This window comes from Podarcis muralis, chromosome 2 (assembly GCF_964188315.1).
Source record: "Podarcis muralis chromosome 2, rPodMur119.hap1.1, whole genome shotgun sequence".
In the NCBI taxonomy this organism is placed as follows: Eukaryota; Metazoa; Chordata; class Lepidosauria; order Squamata; family Lacertidae; genus Podarcis; species Podarcis muralis.
The window spans coordinates 28,038,871-28,060,072 of NC_135656.1; the positions used below are offsets into that span (position 1 = coordinate 28,038,871).

Below are 21,202 nucleotides of genomic sequence, written 5' to 3' on the forward strand. Positions count from 1 at the left end.
CGAAGTTATGAGGCCGGCCAATTGAATTTTTGGCGTTGCTCACAAAGCGCCCATGAATGGCCCCAGAAACAATGCCCTGCTTCTTCGGGCACAATGGGCAAGAGAGCTGCCAACAGCACAGGCTGTTCTTGTTGCTGAGAGTTACCTGTGGCTCCACCTGAAAGAGAGTAACCATTCAAATCCCAGTTCTGAGAGGAAGGAGGGAGACAACACATCCCTAATCTCAGTGAAATTTATTTAAAATTGTGATATGTCCCAGGGTGCGTCACAACAACATTAACAACAACATTAAAAACAGTTATAAACAAATTTAAAATACAAGAATAGGGTGGGACCTAAACGCAGGGCTTTTTTATCAGCCAGAGTTCTGGCACCTCTCAGGTTGGTGCAATTGCCACTGTAAGAAAAAAAGGGAAGCATTTGTGGTGAGTTCTGGCACCTCTTTTTCTGAAAAAATAGCCCTGCTTGAAAGTATCTGTGATGTATTCAGTGGTCTGTGTTTCCCTGAGCTTGAGTCTGGACTCAGAATTCTGAGCCCCTGTGGTCTGATATCCAATCACAGAACATTTCAGGATTTGGGCCTCTGCCATTGGCCCTTAAACTCTGAGTCATGATTCGCAGCTTGGAAGTTTAGACAACCAATCACGTTGGGAGTGGGAGTGGCCCAGGCCTCCAGAAATGTATATAAGCAGTTGCTTTGCCCCTGTTGTCCAGTTCTGTTAGTTCAATAAAAGTTATTGCTGTTATCACTGTGTCCTGCCACGTGGGAACCTACCTACATTTCAGTACCCATCTCAAATGTTGAAGGCCAGAGGAAATGTGTGTTTGAGTTACCATAGTATTTAGAGTCTTATCCTGTCAGGAATTCAAATCCGCAACTGATTTCTGAGGCACGCCATATGCATGTGGGATCCTTCCTGCCCGTTCCATGTAGATTCCAACCACGAATTGAAATTGTGGAGCAGGAAAATGGGGGTGGGTGGGGTGGAGGAGCAGCTATACTGAACTACATTCAGTGCTTAAAGATAAAAGTCGCTCCTTTGCTTTGTCTTGGGTGCTTCCCCCTTCTCAATCCTTCCTCCCTCTGGTTTGCTGCTGTGTCTGCTCAGAGCTATTTGTGCCCCATTTGCAACCATTTCTACCTGATTAATGTAAGAGAATGGTAAAAGGTAAAGGTAAAGGACCCCTGGCCGGTTAAGTCCAGTCAAAGGCGACTATGGGGTTGCGGCGCTCATCTCACTTTCAGGCCGAGGGAGCTGATGTTTGTCCACAGACAGCTTTCCGGGTCATGTGGCCAGCATGACTAAACTGCTTCTGGTGCAACAGAACTCTGTGATGGAAACCAGAGCGCACAGAAACGCTGTTTACCTTCCCACCGCAGCGGTACTTATTTATCTACTTGCACTGGCATGCTTTCGAACTGCTAGGTTGGCAGGAACTGGGACAGAGCGACGGGAGCTCACTCGGTTGCGGGGATTCGAACCACTGACCTTCTGATCGGCAAGACCAAGAGGCTCAGTGGTTTAGACCACAGCGGTAATGTCAGAGAATGGTAATGTGGCTTCAGTGGCATTGAAATCCTTTTACATGGCTCTTGCTGTAAATGCTCGCAATGGGAGCTCTTGATTGACATAAACTCAGTGATAAGAAGAAGAAGAAGAGTTTGGATTTGATATCCCACCTTATCACTACCCTAAGGAGTCTCAAAGCGGCTAACAACCTCCTTTCCTTTCCTCCCCCACAACAAACACTCTGTGAGGTGAGTGAGGCTGAGAGACTTCAAAGAAGTGTGACTGGCCCAAGGTCACCCAGCAGCTGCATGTGGAGGAGCAGGGAAGCGAACCCGGTTCCCCAGATTACGAGTCTTAACCACTACACCACACTGGCATAAGGATCTTAAAAGGAGAATAATATTGGTGGCAGATTCTGACATACTAGGGAATCCCCAAGAAATGTTCCTTAAGTTATTTATTTACCACACTCAATTTCCCATTCTTCCTCCAATGAGCTTAAGGCACTGCTTAGGCGCTTCTTTCCATCTTCATTTCATCCTCACAACAACCATGCGGGGTTGGTAATTAAGGCTGACTCTGGCTCAAAGTAACACTGGCTGAGTGGGGATCTGTTGGTTAAAGTGTGGTGCTGATCATGCCAAGGTTGCAGGTTCGATCCCCATACAGGACAGCTGCATATTCCTGCATTGCAGAGGGTTGGACTAGATGATCCTCGTGGGTCCCTTCCAACTCTGCGATTCTGCGATATGGCAATACCACGCTGGTTAATTTATCCCAAGCCGCCCTTTTCTTTTTATCTGCTGCCGGCCTACTATGGCGATTGCCTTACACACCGGCCCCTTTTAAGGCCTCTTGGAGATGGTGAAACCCAACCTAACGTTGCCGTCTAGGGCAATCTGATCTCTGCACACGCAAGGATGACAAGCTGCTCTCACAGGGGGACAGATGCTGACATCTACTGTGCCATCGGTAGCTACTTTTGTAGCAGGTATCCAGTTCTGCCTCTGAACGGTTGAACTGGGAAAAGGAGAGGCTTCCCATCATCGGTGAAAGCTCTTAAGTGCCAGAGGTCTCGGGCAGAGGGGCTGGCATTTGGCATTACATAACCACCCCCAAGCCGAGAGACAAATCTTGTGAGGTGAAGCCTTAGCAGTCGTTCCCGGAAGGCCAAACTACAGCACTGAGGTAAAATCTCTCTGGGATTCAAGTTCATTTATCCAGGTACTAGCTCCAAAGAGAATAAGGCTGTGTACACAGTATGCGTTTAAAGCACATTCAAAGCACATTCATTCCCCTCAAAGAATTGTGGGCACTGTAGTTTGTCCCTCACAGTTACAGTTCCCATTAACGCTCAGCATAAACTACAGTGCCCAGAATTCTTTGCGAGGGACGGATGTCCTTTAATGGTGTAGTGTGTACTTAGCCGTAGCCTCATTTCCGCCCAAAGAAAGCAAATCCTTAAATACAAATCCAATAGTTTCATTCCCCTTTCCAGGATCTGGCAAAAAAAAAAATTCCTCAAATACACTGCAACCCATAGCAGATACATACTTTACAAAAATTTTCCAAGGAAAATAGAGGTGTCCTATAAGGACAACGGGACGCGGGTGGCGCTGTGGGTAAAAGCCTCAGCGCCTAGGGCTTGCCGATCGAAAGGTCGGTGGTTCGAATCCCCGCGGCGGGGTGCGCTCCCATTGCTCGGTCCCAGCGCCTGCCAACCTAGCAGTTCGAAAGCACCCCTGGGTGCAAGTAGATAAATAGGGACCGCTTACTGGCAGGAAGGTAAACGGCGTTTCCGTGTGCTGCGCTGGCTTGCCAGATGCAGCTTTGTCACGCTGGCCACGTGACCCGGAAGTGTCTGCGGACAGCGCTGGCCCCCGGCCTCTTGAGTGAGATGGGCGCACAACCCTAGAGTCTGTCAAGACTGGCCCGTACGGGCAGGGGTACCTTTACCTTTACCTTTTATAAGGACAACAATAATAATGTTATTATTTATATCCCAACCATCTGTCTGGGTTGCCCCAGCCACCCTAAAAAAAATAACAAAACATTAAAAGACTTCCCTACACAGGGCTGCCTTCAGATGTCTTCTAAAGGTTGTGTAGTTGCATAACTCCATACCCTCCAACATTTCTCCCATGAAAATAGGGATGTCCCAAGGAAAAGTGGGACATTCCAGGATCAAATCAGAATCTGGGACGGCTTCTGTAAATCTGGGACTGTCCCTGGAAAATGGGGACACTTGGAGGGTCTGGAATTGTAGGTGCCAGTAAGGAACCAACCCTTTTGACTCCATAGCACAACAGTTCAGCGATGAATACATACACACCCTTTCCCACCCACCCCCATATCCCTTAGTGGCTACTGATCTGCTTGGGATTAAGCCCAGCAAACAGACACCTGATCTGAGACCAGCAATGGCATCCGCACAGCTAGTATGGACCTGTCCCCTTTGTCATATCAGATTAGGGTTGGAAGGGATCAGAGAGAAGCACAAAGGAAGATTAATAATCCACAGGCAGGTGGGTGGAACACCTGCATTCAGAATAACAGCCAGTGTGGAAGCTCTAATACAGTGGTGTCCAAACTTTTTTCCAAAGAGGGCATGCCTGCTCTAATAGCTATTGTATTTCTCTCTCTCTCTCTCTCTCTCTCTCTCTCTCTCTCTCTCTCTCTCTGCTACTTGCCTTCTGCTTTATTTCACTGTCTAACACCAGTGTGGTGTAGTGGTTAAGAGCAGTGGACTCGTAATCTGGTGAACCGGGTTCGCGTCTCCGCTCCTCCACATGCAGCTGCCGGGTGACCTTGGGCCAGTCACACTTCTTGAAGTCTCTCAGCCCCACTCACCTCATAGAGTGTTTGTCGTGGGGGAGGAAGGGAAAGGAGAATGTTAGCCGCTTTGAGACTCCTTCGGGTAGTGATAAAGCGGGATATCAAATCCAAACTCTTCTTCTGTCCCATCCTTCCAGTTTTCCTGATGCCCTTCAGGTCAGATCTACCTGCCTTGTGGGAGGGACCACAGCTCAGTGGGAGAGAAAGCATCCTTTGCATGCAGAAAGTCTGAGCGTTCCGTCACTGGTGCACCCAGTTAAAAGAGTCTGGTAGCAGTTGACTAAGACCCTTTGAGGATATCTGCTCCTCCACTGGGTGACAGACTTGTGAACACACCACTGGGCTAGTGTGATGATATATAAGTTAGCAGTGAGGCAGCCCAGAAGGCTCCCCCACATCAGATCCTAACCCTCCTCCTAGCAGATTTTTATTCTGCTGGGTATTTCCCAGCTTATTACCACTGTGCAGTCTAATTAGTTAGAAGCCAGTTCACAGTTGCAGTCTTAGTGCTCAGGGGATCCTGGTGTGCTATACAGCTTATTAAAAGCTTCTGTACCTTGAGGGACATGATTTCGGAGACGGGGAGGGAGAAACAGGCAGAGACGCTTTAGTTGGTATTTCATTGGCTATGGGCTGTAGGTGGTTCCTAAGTTTGGAAACCACTGCTCTAAGCGATGTCAGCATGATGCCACTTTATTGCTTCCTCCTAAAAGGGGAGGATAAAGAGGATGGGCAAATCTTGTTACAGTGGTACCTTGGTTCTCAAACTTAATGCGTTCCAGAAGTCCGTTCCAAAACCAAAGCGTTCCAAAACCAAGGCACGCTTTCCCATAGAAAGTAATGCAAAATGGATTAATCCGTTCCATACTTTTAAAAACAACCCCTAAAATAGCAATTTAACATGAATTTTACTAACGAGACCATTGATCCATAAAATGAAAGCAATAAACAATGTACTGCAGTCACACAATCAATCAGTAACTGAACTGGGTTCCACACAGTCACAAAAACAAACAAAAAAGAGTCACAGAAATGCTAAATAAATAGCAATAACAGTCAGATCTCAGGATAACACTCAAAACGGAAGTGTGGCACTCAAATCGGAAGCATAACACTCAAAACGGAGCACGTTCGGCTTCTGAAAAAAAGTTTGCAAATCGGAACACTTGCTTCTGGGTTTGCAGTGTTTGGGTTCCAAGTTGTTCGAGTACCAAGGTGTTTGAGAACCAAGGTACCACTGTACTCTGGAAAGATTTGGGATTTGGAAACAGTGGCTAGCCTTGGCAGCAGGGTGACTCTCCTCTGGGCCGAGTAAGAACTGGTGCACACATTTTCTCTTCCTCTTTCCAACTGCTTCCTTGCGGTTTGCTTCCATTTCTCCAGTGTAATGTGTATCAAAAAGATCCCATCACCTTTTTCTTTTTCTTTTGCAGATGGTCGTTCTGATGGACCCAATGGAGGACCCTGATGACGTGCTCCGCGCCAACCGCTCACGAGAGAAGTCCTATATGTTTGATGTAGCCTTTGATTTTGCTGCTACCCAGGTAAATAAGTCAGACGAACATGCATACCTAGTTACCCAGGGACCTGAGCCCAAAGTACATGTGATGTGGCGATAGGCACATGCATTGGTTTCCTGGCTGATCCAAGGGATGCTGGGGTGGAAGAGCTAAATATTTCCCAAGGGAGGTGGGGGTGGGTGTTTTTTTCTGTTCTGAATCACCCTCCCCCTTTTCACCCAACAGAAGAAATGTAAAGTACCCTTATCTTTTCCCCTGCACAAATAAAAAAACCAGCTGCGAAGCTTACGAGTGGGGAAATTCCCAGAGGAAAAAGGGTTACTCAATTCCTCCCTGTTCCTCAGTTCCCAATCACAACCTCCCCAGAGCTGCTTTTGATTAGGAAAGATAACTGGGGGAGTGTTACACGGATCTGCCGTAAAACGTATGGTCCCAGCTCTAAGGCACCTCTGACATCCCAGCCTTGCCTTCCAACCTGTCTCAGGTGTGGTGGCAGGTGGCATGCCTGGGCCAAACCACAAGCTCCCCTTTCACCAGGCTCCATTTCAAGCTAATTTGCACGTTGCCGTGAAATTGGAGCTCCTTGAGTGAGATCTGCCATTCATCTTGCCAGTTCTTCCTCCTGAAGTGAGAGGTGGTAAGGGGCTGAGATGGAGAAGGAGCAGTGAGTAAGGAGAGAACATTGTGGGATGGAAGTGACTGAGAGCACGTGACTACAAGGCCACCTCCACGCCATCAATTAGAGCACTCTTATTCTACCTTAAGAGTCAATGTTTATTCCACCTTATGAGTCAATGCTTCCCCCAAAGAATCCTGGGAACTTTAGTCTTAAGTGTTCCCTTAAACAGAGCCTGGTAGATCCTGCCCATGATATTGTGCAGTCGCACTGTGTGATCTGAGGGCTGCATCCAGCCTCCTCTCTGAGCTTGGAGGCACCCCTGGGCATTCTTTTTCGGTTGCCACAATACTCCTTCAGGACATCCCCCCAAAAATGGATGCACCAAGAGATCACTTGTGTTGTCTCCAATTGGGCTGGCTCTGGATCCCAGTTTGTTTGCTTATTAAGAATAATAATTTTATTATTTATACACCGCCCATCTGGCTGGGTTGCCCCAGCCACTCTGGGCAGCTTCCAATGCATATGCAAACATAACCAAACATCAGACATTAAAAACTGCCTTCAGATGCCTCCTAAAAGTTGTGTCGTTCTTTATCTCCTTGACATCTGGTGGGAAGGCATTCCAGAGGGAGGGCGCCACTGCCAAGAAGGCCCTCTGCCTGGCTCCTTGTAACTTCTCTTCCCACAGTGAGGGAACCACCAGAGGGCCCTTGGAGCTGGACCTCAGTGTCTGGGCTGAGCGATGGGGGTGGAGACGCTCCTTCAGACATACAGGACTGAGGCCGTTTACTCAGTAAATTTAAACAGCATCATAAGCTTTATTTTAAAAAGACGATGATAAAGGCTAAACCACATAAAACGAACTCAGATTCATGGCTAAATAGCTGCCTTAAGGAATGCCGTTTCTTCTTGCCTTTGGAGGGCTCTGTTATACTATGCTGGAAGCAGCAAAGAGCAGGTGGTGTTAGAGAAAAGTCAAAGTTCATTGCCACCTGCTGACTCATATTGAGCTATTTGTTTCCACTGCCTTCCTGGAAGCAGGATGTTCCTTTGCTACCCTCTTCTGTTCCCCTCCTCTTTCAGGATATGGTCTACCGTGCCACCACCAAAGGCCTCATTGAAGGTGTCATCTCTGGCTACAACGCTACTGTTTTTGCCTATGGCCCCACTGGTAAGAAAACAGGCTCATATGGGAACGTGAGACACCGTCTCTTCTCACTGTAGGAACCAAGGTCTATAGGCTGCTCTAGGCATGGACTGTTTTAGTTCCGAAAGCAATGGGACAAGCCTCAGAACTGCTCCCTCTCATATGGGGCCCCAGGCTCTATTCTCCATGTGTGAGGAAGGGTCAAAAGAAGCCATTTCTGGACCCAGGGCTGAATTCGAAGTAATGGCTCTAAGAGGAGTGACTCCGGATCTAGACAGGGAAGAGGGAGTCGGAGAGAGGAAGCCTGAGAGCAGATTTGTGTGAGCATCCCAAAAAACAAATAAAAGACATGACCTCTGATCTCAAGCCTGCAAGCACCCTATGTTAATGAAACAAGGGCCTTGTCCACTTCTGTGTGGTGGTTTTTCAAGCGCACCACATTACCGTTAGAAAACCATCCTTTGGCTAACAGCAGAGCAAATCCAAAGCACAAAAGTAGTGCAAACGCCCTTGCACATCCTTGAGCAAAGTCCAATTTGTACTATCTTCTCATCTTAATTCCAGCACACCATATTCGTTCCAGATAAGACTTGTCCCTGTTCCATAAAAGACATGTTAGCCTCCATAGTCTTGTCCCTGTGCTTTTCTGAACACAGAAGGTGAGGAGCTGGACATCCAGAAATCCATTTATTATGTAGGTTGATACAGTTCATCTTGACCAGTGGTTTTTAATATATTGAAAACGACCTTTGTTAGGAAGGAAAGAGCTTAAGGAGCAAAGTGCTCCTTTCAAGAAGAAACCTAATAAGATGGATATCCAACTTTGGGTGGCCCTAAACTGGAAACATGTTACCAATTCATCCTTTCCCTACTTTCCTCTCGCCTCCAGGCTGTGGAAAGACCTATACCATGCTTGGCACAGACAATGAACCTGGCATTTATGTGCGAACGCTCAACGACCTCTTCCGTGCTATCGAGGAGACCAGTGATGACATGGACTACAAGGTGTCTATGTCCTATTTGGAGGTGGGTCACCTTGAAAGCAGGGTGGGGGTGCAAAAGATGGCCTATCTCTGGAGTTGTCAGCATGGCGCCCATGGGCACAAGGGCACCATTGAAGTCTTCTCCTGGTCCCCACAAATCTCTCCCCTACGCCAGTTGTCACCCTATGTAAAAATTATGTTGATCTTGGGTCAGTATTTTATGGTGCCGGCAAGAACCACATCTGTTTATTTATTTTTACTGCATGGTCCACCAATGTAATTTATATTTTGATGGGGACTGGGTGAGGGCTATGCAAAATAATGCAAATGAAGGAAGATCAGTTTTAATCATACAGGATCCAGCTTTTACCTAGACTGCATGGGAAATCAAAGAATATGTGTGTGCACAGATATTTTCTGTTTTTCTATCTGCCCAGGGCAAGGAGGGAAGAGACTTAGGGAAATGGGGGGAGGGGAGTAACACCAGAGTGGGGGTGCCCATAGCGCTCTGTCCAAATTCCAAAGGTGCCCACAGAAAGCTTGATGAGCTAGCCATCGTGGCCCAGACCTGGAGGGGAATCGCTGCCCGATAATGCTGTTTCGTTTCCCATTTCCTGTGCGCTGAGTCACACAACTGTTTTTGAGGTGCGTCCCGAGTTAAAGCTACTTCCCACATAGTTGTTCCTTGCTTACAGTGGAATGTGCAAGTAACAAGCTGGAGATTTTGCTGAAGCACATCCTTCCAAAATGTACACAAGCAGCAGAGCTACACTGAAGCTGGGTGGCAAAGGCATACAGTGGTACCTTGGGTTACAGATGCTTCAGGTTATAGACTCCACTACCGCCTAGGGCTTGCCGTTCGGAAGGTCAGCAGTTTGAATCCCCGTGACGGGGTGAGCTCCTGTTGTTCAGTCCCTGCTCCTCCCCACCTAGCAGTTTGAAAGCACATCAAAGTGCAAGTAGATAAATAGGTACCGCTCTGGCGGGAAGGTAAACGGCGTTTCCGCGTGCTGCTCTGGTTCACCAGAAGTGGCTTAGTCATGCTGGTCACATGACCCAGAAGCTGTATGCCAGCTCCCTCGGCCAATAAAGCAAGATGAGCGCCGCAACCCCAGAGTCGGTCACGACCGGACCTAATGGTCAGGGGTCCCTTTACCTTTTTTAACCCAGAAATAGTACCTTGGGTTAAGAACTTTACCTCAGAATGAGAACAGAAATCGTGCTCCGGCGGCGGAAGGCCCCATTAGCTAAAGTAGTACCTCAGGTTAAGAACGGTTTCAGGTTAAGAACGGACCTCCAGAACGAATTAAGTTCTTAACTAGAGGTACCACTGTACTTACTTTCACATTGTCGTGATGATGCGCATGCCTTCCGCCTTAAACACTTGCGTGGGAAAGATTGCCTTCACAACCGAAGCACACACACCCCCGCCTTGAAATCTTGATGTTGTCTCAAGTGTTCCTACCCCTTCCTGTACCCCATACCATGACTCTTCTCTAGCAGCTCCCCCCCCCCCCATCCTTCTGCCTTTATGGCTGGTGTGCACAAGGTCCTGGGTGCAGATAATCACCTTGGCAACACACCAGGACTCAGGCTAGTATAATATTGACACTCATTAGCAGCTTGGAACAACCAGCAATAAAGCTAAGAGACTGGAAAAGCACCACTGGGACATGAGTGCGGTAGTCCCTTTGTTCTTCTTTCCAACTTTAAGAGACAACTGGGGTTTGGCAGTTGTGGGTGGAGAAAGGAAGAGAAGGCAAAGGACATTAGCCATCATCTGCCTATCTTTGCTTATAGCATCCCCTCTATGCAAGAACCCAGCTCTCAGTAGCCTCTGTTCCTCAAATCAATTCACTCTCTCTCTCTTTTTTTTTTAAAAAAGAATATTTTATCTTTTCACATATAGAAAGTTACATTTGTTACTCAACAGTTATATTCCAAATTCAACCCATATGGTCTTTGCATATGGAAATAACTTTTTATATACACTAGAAATGGTTTTCAGTCTTCTTTAAAAGATTCTAAATTTGTGTCTTTTATCAGTGCCATCAATTTTGCCATCTCTGCGTATTCCAATATTTTTTTATCAGCCGTTCTTCCTTTGAGGGTCTTCTCTCTCCTCCTTCCATTTCTGAGCATAAGAGAATCCTTGTCACTGTAGTCACATACCTAAATACCATTGAGGCTTTCTTTGGGATTTCGCTGTCTAGTGTCCCCAGGCAGGAAGGATTCTGGCCTCTTGGGAAAAGCAGGGTTGCCATACACCTGGAATTTCCTGGACATATCCAGAATATTGCAGTTGGAAGCAGTGTCTGGGCAGAAATCGGCAAAATGTCCAGGAAATTCACATTTCAGTAGTTTCATTTTTGCTGATTTTCCATAAAACAACATAAAAACAACAATTTTCCATGAAAACAACAAAACTCAACAACTTTGGCAAAATTATTATTATTATTATTACTACTACTACTACTACTACTACTACTACAGTGGTACCTCAGGTTAAGTACTTAATTCATTCCAGAGGTCTGTTCTTAACCTGAAACTGTTCTTAACCTGAAGCACCACTTTAGCTAATGGGGCCTCCTGCTGCCACTCGCCGCCGCCGCACGATTTCTGTTCTCATCCTGAAGCAAAGTTCTTAACCCGAGGTACTATTTCTGGGTTAGCGGAGTCTGTAACCTGAAGCGTATGTAACCTGAAGCGTATGTAACCCAAGGTACCAATGTATTATTATTACTATTCTTCAACAACTTTTGAAATATGGCAACTCTAGGGAAAAGTCACTTGAATTTTTTTCTTAATTTCATTATACAGTGGAACCTTGGTTGTCAAACAAAATCCATTCCGGAAGACCATTCGACTTCCGAAATGTTTGACAACTAAGGCACAATTGCCGGTCGCCAAATTCCTTTTTAAAAATGGAGAAGCTCACCTCAGAAGCCATTCAACTTCTGAGGCGCATCCGAAAACTGAAGCATTCACTTCCAGATTGTCAGTGTTCGGGTTTCGAATTGTTCAGCTTCCAAAGCATTCGACAACTGAGGTTTCATTGTATACCATGTCTCGAAAGGCTCACTCTCTCTCTTTTTTTAATAACATTTTTTTATTTTTCAAAAATAACAAAAGGGAAAAAAGGGGGTGGATCATAACCAAATTTTTAAACCACAAATTTTTTTTGGTCGACTACCCTCCACTCCCCCTCTTGGTTCCTTTATAATATACTTGTTCATGCACGTCCATAAAACCTTATATACGTAACAATCCAATTTTAAAACCTTTTTCATCTTATTACAAGTGATTTTTAAAAGTTATACTAATGTAAAAATCTATACACAAAGCTTAAAAAAATGCATTAAACAGTTACCCCTTTTTTGTAATAATTTGTCCTGCATAATTCAGTAATTTATTTTGCCAGTCTTCTTCTTTATCTTCTTTGGCTGAGGCTTCTTCCTTCCGCAGGGGCTTAGAAAGGCTCACTCTCAATGCTTATTCAGAATATTGAACCCATGGAAACCATAGGGTCTTGTTTTGTTTTCAGACATTGAGTGGGGCACCTGCACGTGTCTGTTGTCCACTGCCTTTAGCCCAAACCTCTTCCAAGTTGATCCAAACTGACTTCGATACATGGCAGAAGTATCTGTGCTACTGCCTTGCTACAGGCTATAGGCAGAACAATAATGTGAATAAGGTCTTAGACTGCATCCTTAACTTTCTAGAGCAAATTGGATGCCAGCAGGAGAGACAGCTCTAATGCAGTCCTTATTGACACTTCTGGTATTGAATTTATTGATTGCCTGACGCATTAATGGCCAATTCCAGGAATCCTGACATTTACTGTAGGTTTGATGGGAGGTATCCGCAAGGAGTCATGGCCAGCAGTGGTTTTCAGGGTTGTTTCCTTGCTTGCTTTTAAGCTAACACAGCAATTCAGGTGGAGTGTCATTTTGAATGGAGCCTTCTATGGCCCAACAAGCAATTGCAGCTATGATTCCAGGGTCCCTGTTGGGGAGAGAATGTGGGGAGCAGAGTTTGAAGCAGTTCTCAAATGTGGCTCTGAGATCTAGCTTCTCAGTGACCTTGTGTCCGATTCTAATAGCCAGTGCTGCAGCCATAGGCAGACCCTTGTGGGAGACAAGAGTGACATCTTACCTACTTGTGAGGTGCATGCAAGGGGAAGAAGGTTCTAATAAACATTTCTTTTGCCAACGTATATAGTTCATTTGTTCCTCTCTTGCACCCAAAAGAGAAAATACTGCCAGATGCTCTGGGCAGAACAAGGAAGTAATAAATCAGCACACTTGCATCGTAGTCAAGGCCACGGCATGGAAAGATAGATATCAACACTGCAAATCATCCCGTCTGTTTCTGATGCTCTTGCTTATGAAGCCAAATTGGGAGCACTCACAAACAAGAGCGAGGTATCATCGGGCATGGGGAATTCCTGTGGCTTGCAAAAGTACAGAAAATATTTGGGGGGGGGGCTTTAAGGGGCAGGGCTGTTGACATTTCTAATCCACCTTAAGGAACAGGTATGGGATTGTTACGTGTCACATGTCCGTTTACATTCCAGCACAGTATGCTGGGAACTTCTGTTTGTGTATAGCTTTTGCTTTTAGCTGTTCTCTCTGAGACGACATGAGAGAGAGACGACATGTTTCTTTGTCCTGATTTATGATTAATAAATCTGTAGTTGTAGTATGCTTCCACAAGCCTCACGCCTATTCTGTGTGCGCAGTTCGATCTGCTGATAGTGTGCCCTGGCTGAGTAAGCCCAGGTCGCTGATTTATGTCAGAGCAGAGGTGATGGTCTTTGCACTGGGCCACTGGAAGGAGACGGCCCAGCCGGGGCTAGCCTGCTGGCCTCCCGGCCCTCTGCATGCCAACAAGGTTGGCAGGAGCAGGGACCGAGCAACGGGAGCTCACCCCGTTGCGGGGATTCGAACCGCCAACCTTCTGATCGGCAAGTCCTAGGCTCCCATATTGGTGCCTTCTAGAACCTGCTAAAAGATAGCTAAGCTGCTTGCAATGGTCCTTCAGCCCCTCTTACTTCCCCCCTCTAGATCTACAATGAGATGATCCGGGACCTGCTGAACCCTTCCCTGGGCTACCTGGATTTGCGTGAAGATTCCAAAGGGATAATCCAAGTGGCTGGCATCACGGAAGTGTCCACCATCAACGCTAAGGAGGTGAATGGGAATATACCAATTATACAACGGGGGAGGAGCAGGAAGCCATAAATTTCGCTGCTGCCAAATGCAGTTTTACAGGATAGTGATCCCGGTTATGAATTTTATGTTCTGAAAGAGCCTGCCATAATTGTGTACCTATCACCACGGCAAGCTGGAGATAATTCTAACTGAAGATCCCGATACTGAATAGCCCTACAGTACTGAATGACATTGCCAACAATGGGTAGCCTTGGACAAGACCATTGGTACATCTATCTCAGCTTCTTCATTCCTTCTGTGACCAGGATTGCATGTTTTGCCCTTGTTGTTAGGGACGCTGTCAGTGCAGCATCCCCACATAGCATCGTGGTTAATGGCCCACAAATAATCCGACCCTCTCCCCCCCTTTTTTAAAATTATTCTGTATTTGTGTTTTTGTTGCTAGAGAGTAAAACCATATTAGTCAACCCAATTGTTTGTTCTGCTGCTTATGAAGAGGTGAGACAAGCATTAAGGCTGAGTTTGAAAAGGTTATTCTTATTTGCATTTGGATTTAGTTTTTCGAGGCAGGAGGGGAGAAACGTTAGCAGTGATGGAACAAGAAATTCAATATTCTTTCCTGGATACTGGCTAAGAGGAGAAAGAGATCAGCCCATTACTTCCTGGCAACAGCAGATGCTGTGGTTTTGAGGAATGGACCAGCATGTTTACCTGAAAGTCTTGCTGTGCTCAGTTGGGCCTACTTCCAGATAAATGAGCATAGGAGTGCAGCCTTAGAAGACTTGGGCTACGTACACATGACAGAATTAAAACAGATTTCCCAAAAAAATCCTGGGAATTGTAGTTTACTCTTTACAGACCTATAACACCGTTAAAAAATTACAGTTCTGAGAATCCTTTGATGGGTGCTTTAAAAGTGTGGTATTGCTGCTTTTCCCCCCACCTGAGGAAAACGACTGTTTAGGTTTTGGCCAACCAGAAACAGATCCATTTCTCAGAGTTGTTGGGGTGTCCCCTTCCCCCTTCTGTTTCCCAGGATGTTCCTCCTTTTCTTTGGTCCTCGGCCCCCCCAAATCCCCATAACAATTCTCATGAGCTTTACCTCCTTATGTCTTTCCCTGATGACTCCATTTTGTGCTCTCACCACCTGTGGGGCATCTTCTCATCATCCAACAGGTAGTGGCTTCGCTCTTACAAAACCTTTAATATTTTCAGTTTCTGCACTTTTCTGAGTTGAGGGAAGAGGAGGGAAGAGGAGTGTAGACTCCTATTCCTATAGAGTCCTGTTCCTGAAGTGTCTGTTCATGTAAATATTGCTATGAAATATTACTACCTCTGGTCCACTCAGGAGAGAGCAGAAAGCAGAAAGAAAGGAGAAACTCTGGGATGTTGTCTTACGACTTCAGTCAAAATAATTTCCCACAATGAGAAATGTTGGGGTTCTTGTAAGTCTGATATGGGAACAATATGGAGGAGGTAGGATGGACATTTCTAAAGAATGCCTACAGACACGTCCAGCTGAATATTGGCCTTTGTTTGTGTGAACAGTGACCAAGAGGTCTGCAGGCCAGAATAAACTTGTTCTTTTATCTGCGGTTCCTTAATCCTCTCTGTTTCCAGTGTCGCAGAATGGCCAGAGTTTAAGTAAGCCTCCTGTCAACAATATCCATGGCTCAATTTAACATTGAGGTGGCAAAACTTTGGAACGTCAGGTGTTCCTAGACTACAGCTCCCATCATCCCTGACCATTGACCATGCTGGCGGGAGTTGATGGGAGTCGGAGTCCAACATCTATTGGGCCACAGGTTCCCTGTCCATTTTAAGAAGGATGCCTTTGTGCCTTCCGCTGTTTCCCTTCCCTGCAGATCATGCAGTTGTTGATGAAAGGCAACAAGCAGCGTACCCAGGAGCCCACGGCGGCCAACCGGACTTCCTCGCGCTCCCATGCTGTGCTACAGGTCACCGTGCGCCAGAAGAGCCGCGTCAAGAATATTATGCAGGAGGTGCGCGTCGGGCGGCTCTTCATGATCGACTTAGCTGGCTCGGAGCGGGCCTCTCAGGTACGAGCAGAAAGGGGCAGGCTTCTCGTCAGGAGGAGTTAGTCTAGGGCAGGGGTCAGGTCAGCAACCTTTTTCAGCTGTGGGCCAGTCCACCTTCCCTCAGACCATGTGGTGGGCCAGATAAATAAAAGCAAACATTCTACTTAAATAAATAAAAGCACACATTCTGCTTCTTGGACCTTCCGCAAGTCGGATTGTGAAGGCAATTGGGCTGCATCTGGCCCCCGGGCCTTAGGTTGCCTACCCCTGGTCTAGGGCAATGTTTCCCAAACTTGGGTCTCCAGCTGTTTTTGGACTACAATTCCCATCATCCCTAGCTAGCAAGGTCAAGGATGATGGGACTTGTAGTCCGAAAACAGCTGGAGATCCAAGTTTGGGAAACACTGGCCTACGGGGTTGTTCTGGAGGCTACGTATTTCCTGAGCATTGTCATTGAAGCCCTCTGGTGCTCAGCCTGAACATGTGAGGGCCAAAGTGTGTAGAGGAATGGGCACATCGGCCCCACCCCCAAATCTTTGTGTGTGTGCCAGGTTTGCCTGCTCCACTCCCAAGTGTCCCATGTTTAGTGCGAAGAGCTGAAGGGGCTTTTTTCTGTTTGCCTGAATGAACTTAATGGGCCTCCTCTCAATCGGGAACCATGATAAGGCAGGCTCTGAAGGGGGAACGCTTAAAAAGTCCGCTTAAGACCTTAAGACCCACGTACCTACGGGACTGCCTCACCTGGTATGCCCCGTGGAGGACCTTAAGGTCCACTAATAACAATACTCTGGAGGTCCCGAGCCTCAAGGAGGTTAGATTGGTTTCAACCAGAGCCAGGGCCTTTTCAGCACTGGCCCCGATGTGGTGGAACGCTCTGTCACAAGAAACTAGAGCCCTGCGGGACTTGACATCTTTCCGCAGGGCCTGCAAGACAGAGCTGTTCCAACTGGCCTTTGGTTTGGACTCGGTCTGACCCTTATGTTTCCCTCCCCTTATGGTCTTGATTTATCAGCTACTTTGAAATGAGGCTGCATTTTAAATTGCATTTTAACCTGTATTTTAAATTGGTGTTTTTCCCGCCCCCTCTCTTTTCCCCCTATTACGTTTTTACTGTGATTTTATTGGTGTTAGCCGCCCTGAGCCGCTCTGGCTGGGGAGGGCGGGGTATAAATAAAAATTATTATTGTTATTATTGCAATTGCTAAATATGTGAAGGCCGGTGTGAGGAGGGGTACAGCCAGCAATGGGTCTGGGGCCACTGAGTTCATTCTGGTCCCTCTACACACTATGGGTGTCCTGTCTGAAGGGGGGCTTGAAAGGGGTTAAAATGAGGAGAGGAGTGGCATTCTTTCCTTCCTGAGACTGCTGCTTTGGAAGAAGCTTGAAAGCTGGAGTCGAGGGCACAAGAGAGCACAGCGAAGACGAGGGCAAGAGATTCCAACCCACTCTCAAAATTGCAGCCGAAGAAAACGTCTCAGCGTGCCCCCTGCTTGGTTTTTCTCGGAACAACGATTCCATTCTTGTGTCCCTCCTACTCTCCTTCTCCCACAGACGCAGAACCGCGGGAAGCGAATGAAGGAAGGGGCTCACATCAACCGCTCCCTGCTGGCCCTTGGCAACTGCATCAATGCGCTCAGTGACAGGGCAGGGGTCAAGTATGTCAATTACCGGGATAGCAAGCTCACCCGCCTCTTAAAGGTAGGTCTGCCTGCGGGGTAGGGCTGGCAAGGAAGGTGCCTAATCATACAAGGTGGGCATAGCCTGAATGAAATGATATCTTCTCTCTCACACGTTCACGAGGCAAGGTTGGCTTGCGGGGAAGGATTTCATGCCAGTGTGCATTGAATTGTAGTCCTTCTGCTTAACAACAACAACAACAAAATGGCGGCAGTCTGGTTCTCGCTACCCACCGCCCCACACCACAGAGTTTTCTTTTGTCTCCTGTGGGGTGGGGAAGAAAAAAACATAGCATATTTGGTGGCTGTGGTCAAGGAAACAAAGGGACAGTGGTGTTGTTCTTAAGGTGACAGAGGTGGGAGGAAGTGGAAAAATTCAAGGTGGGTTTGGTATTGTTGATAGCCTCATATTTGCCACAACATTTAGTTCCTTCCCTAGTCCTCTCATATTAGGAACCAAACGTCCCTCAAAGTAGGCTGGGTGGGATGACAGGACCACAGTGCCCAATCTTGCCCTTGAGTGGAGGCCGTGACATGTGATCAACACCCGAGGGTGCCATGGCAAGTAGGGTCAGGATGGAGTTGCAAGGCTTTATATCACTCCAAGCAAACAACTTGCACTTACAAGATTTGGAACTCAAATGAAACCTTTCATTCCTCTTAGGCCAGACTTCCATGTATCAGGCTCTGTACCCTTCCTGAAGAGTTAAGAGACAAAGGCATAGTCCCATGTTTCCCAAACTTGGGTCTCCGGCTGCCTTGGGACTACAACTCCCATCATCCCTCGCTAGCAAGACCATTGGTCAGGGATGATGGGAATTGTAGCTGAAAAAACAGATGGAGACCCAAGCTTGGGAAACACTGGGTTAGTCCTTTGTCCTGGACATCCTGTAGCCTCTCACTCAGCTACCATCTTGAGTATTCCTTATATTAGTAAGCAGACTTTGGGGAGATGAGGCCCCTGGTGTCGGTGGAACCAGGGGAAAGGGAATATGGCTCTAGGAGCACTGTTCTGTGGTGCATGCACCCCAATCTAGGGTGGCTTTGGCTTAGAAAGTTCTTGGCTGTCCAGCTCAGGTTTAGTGTGGAGCCCAGTGTCTGGCTCTGCCACTTGCTCCTCTACTCTTCCTGATCTGGCTGGTTTGTCCTCTTCTGTGTCAAGAGTCCTGGCTCCTATGTTAAGACCTACAACTTTGCTCCCTAATCCTAGGATTCACTAGGCGGGAACAGCCGAACGGTAATGATTGCTCACATCAGCCCTGCCAGCAGTTCCTTTGAGGAGTCACGCAGCACCCTGACCTATGCAGAGCGTGCCAAGAGCATCCGCACCACGGTAGGATCCCCCAGACCCCACACCCTTTCTCTAAAAGTTCTTCCACTTCCTAGATTTCTAACTTCTCTCTTATGTGGCCACAGTGGCATAGCGTGGGTTTCCAGAGCCCGGGGCTGTGCAGAGCATGAATGGGAAATGACATCTGTGTCACCCAGGGGACTGCAGCCACAGAAATAAGAAGAGTTGTTCCGTTGTCTGGAGTGCTCACTTCTTGGTTTGCCTGGAGAATCCATTTTCAGTGGAGCCCAGTGATGGAAGTGTGCACCTGTATTGAGGCAGCGCCGGGTGTTGCAATTTTGCACCCCTAACAATTTTGTGCCCGGGGCAAAACGCTACGCCACTGGGTGGACATTCTAGTTGTTCCACCAGAGCCAAACCAATCCTTTAGTCCTCCAGTCCTGAGCATCCTAAATGCTGGAACCATTCTCAGATTGACACACAATTGTAGGGAACAAGACTTGCTCCAGGAAATGACAGTTTTATATCATACAGGACATCTCTTTTCAGAGCATGGCAGCTATATGATTGACAGGATACTACACTAGATGGACCACTGGTTTCATCTGATGGTGTTGCACTTATGTCCTTCTAGAAAAAATGAGGGGGGGGGTAGAAAAACACCCGTATCCTGCATTTCCAGTCTAGCAACCTTCTAACTGTTCTCCCCTCACAAAATATTATCCAGACTTTCATCAAGGTTCCCTACATACCGGTATGTTTTCACACCACCACTGATGTCTCCAGTCTTCCCATTTAGTACCTTCCACATAACATTTATATAATATGTAATGTTGGTGGAATGTCCTTCAGTTTTCCTCCCACATCTAGCAATTTAAGAGAACTTAAATTGGATGCCACAGTGTCCATGGATTTCCAGTACTCATTCCCTCTCCCCCCCTTGGCAGGTAAAGCGTAACCTTCTTAATGTCTCATATCACATCGCCCAGTACACAAGTATCATTGCCGACCTACGTAGTGAGATTCAGCGGCTGCAGCGCAAGATTGAACAGCAAGAGCCACGCCCAATGCGGTCCGACATCCGCAGTATACAAGGTAGGAAAGGCGAGGGATGTTTCTGCCAGGACATGGACACTTACATTCCTGCCTCTAGCCTTCCTATGCCTGTGGTAGCTTCATGCCTCACCAAGTGACACCTGTACAAAGGGAACAGGTGCCATGGGATGGGTGGGCAAGATGTTCCTGTGGCCCTCAAACGTAGCTGAAAGGCTGCAGTTCCTTCAGCTTTTACACATCAGGCCAAACAGGATAGGCTCAGCGGTGTGTTGAAGGTTTTGGAGAGTGTTGGTGCTGACCTTTAAAGCCCTAAATGGCTTTGGCCTTGTATACCTTAAAGAGCATCTCCACCCCAATCATTCAGGCCGGACACACCAAGGGAATGAAAGACCTACATTGGCTCCCGGTACATTTCCAAGCACAATTCAAAGTGTTGGTGCTGACCTTTAAAGCCCTAAACGGCCTCGGCTCAGTATACCTGAAGGAGTGTCTCCACCCCCATTGTTCAGCCCAGACACTGAGGTCCAACTCTGAGGGCCTTCTGGTGGTTCCCTCACTACAAGAAGTGAGGTTACAGAAAACCAGGCAGAGGGCCTTCTCTGTAGCGGCACCCTCCCTGTGGAATGCCCTTCCAGCAGATGTCAAAGAGAGAAGTAACTATAACCTTTAAAAGACACCTGAAGGAAGCCCCGCATAGGGAAGTTTTTAATGTTTACGGCTGCATTATGTTTTTATATATGCTGGAAGCTGCCCAGTGTGGCTGGGGCAACCCAGTCAGATGGGTGGGGTACAAATAATAAATTTGTTGTTGTTGTTGTTGTTGTTGTGTATCTAACAACAACAGCAGCAGCAAGTTGTGCAGTGGAGAGCTTGGTTGCCCTCATAGCACAACGTGAGGGAAGGGAGAAATAATAGGGGTGTTTGGTAGCGTCTTCTTGCTTGACATTTTGACCAGACTCCTTGCATTGGTTCTTATTCCCTACCTGCTGTTCATCGTAGCTGAAGTGCAACTCCAGGGCAACCCCTTTGAGAGGCAGGAGATGGACCAGCTGAGGGAGCAGCTGATCAGCACCTTCCGGGAACAAATGGACGTGCGGCGCCACCTCATGGAGCTAGAGAATAATTACATGGAGATCCAGATTGAGAGTTCTCGCCACCTCCTGGCTATTGCTGAGTAAGTAGGGAGCTGAGAGCTGCCAGGGCACCATCCCACATTCAGAGAGAGAATTCGCTGTGAGTCTGTGCTCTGAGCCTAGGCTGCCATGTCTGAGTAAGGGCGGGAAAATAACACTGCTGGGTTTACCAGCGCTTGGGCCCTGATGCATCTTCCTTCCTCCTTCCCCACTCGCCT

The 21,202-nt window shown here is 47.2% G+C and overlaps 1 protein-coding gene across 2 annotated transcripts in view; it reads left to right on the forward strand.

The window, feature by feature from the left end:
* KIF19 (kinesin family member 19) overlaps positions 1–21,202 on the forward strand; it is a 46,484-nt gene that overhangs the window by 13,628 nt on the left and 11,654 nt on the right. For both annotated transcript variants that reach the window (XM_028714112.2, XM_028714105.2), the window contains exons 3-11: positions 5,780–5,890; positions 7,569–7,656; positions 8,522–8,658; positions 13,682–13,807; positions 15,655–15,849; positions 17,380–17,526; positions 18,715–18,837; positions 19,743–19,890; positions 20,851–21,025. In XM_028714112.2, the coding sequence (XP_028569945.2) occupies positions 5,780–5,890; positions 7,569–7,656; positions 8,522–8,658; positions 13,682–13,807; positions 15,655–15,849; positions 17,380–17,526; positions 18,715–18,837; positions 19,743–19,890; positions 20,851–21,025 (1,250 nt within the window). The remainder of the gene's footprint in view (positions 1–5,779; positions 5,891–7,568; positions 7,657–8,521; positions 8,659–13,681; positions 13,808–15,654; positions 15,850–17,379; positions 17,527–18,714; positions 18,838–19,742; positions 19,891–20,850; positions 21,026–21,202) is intronic.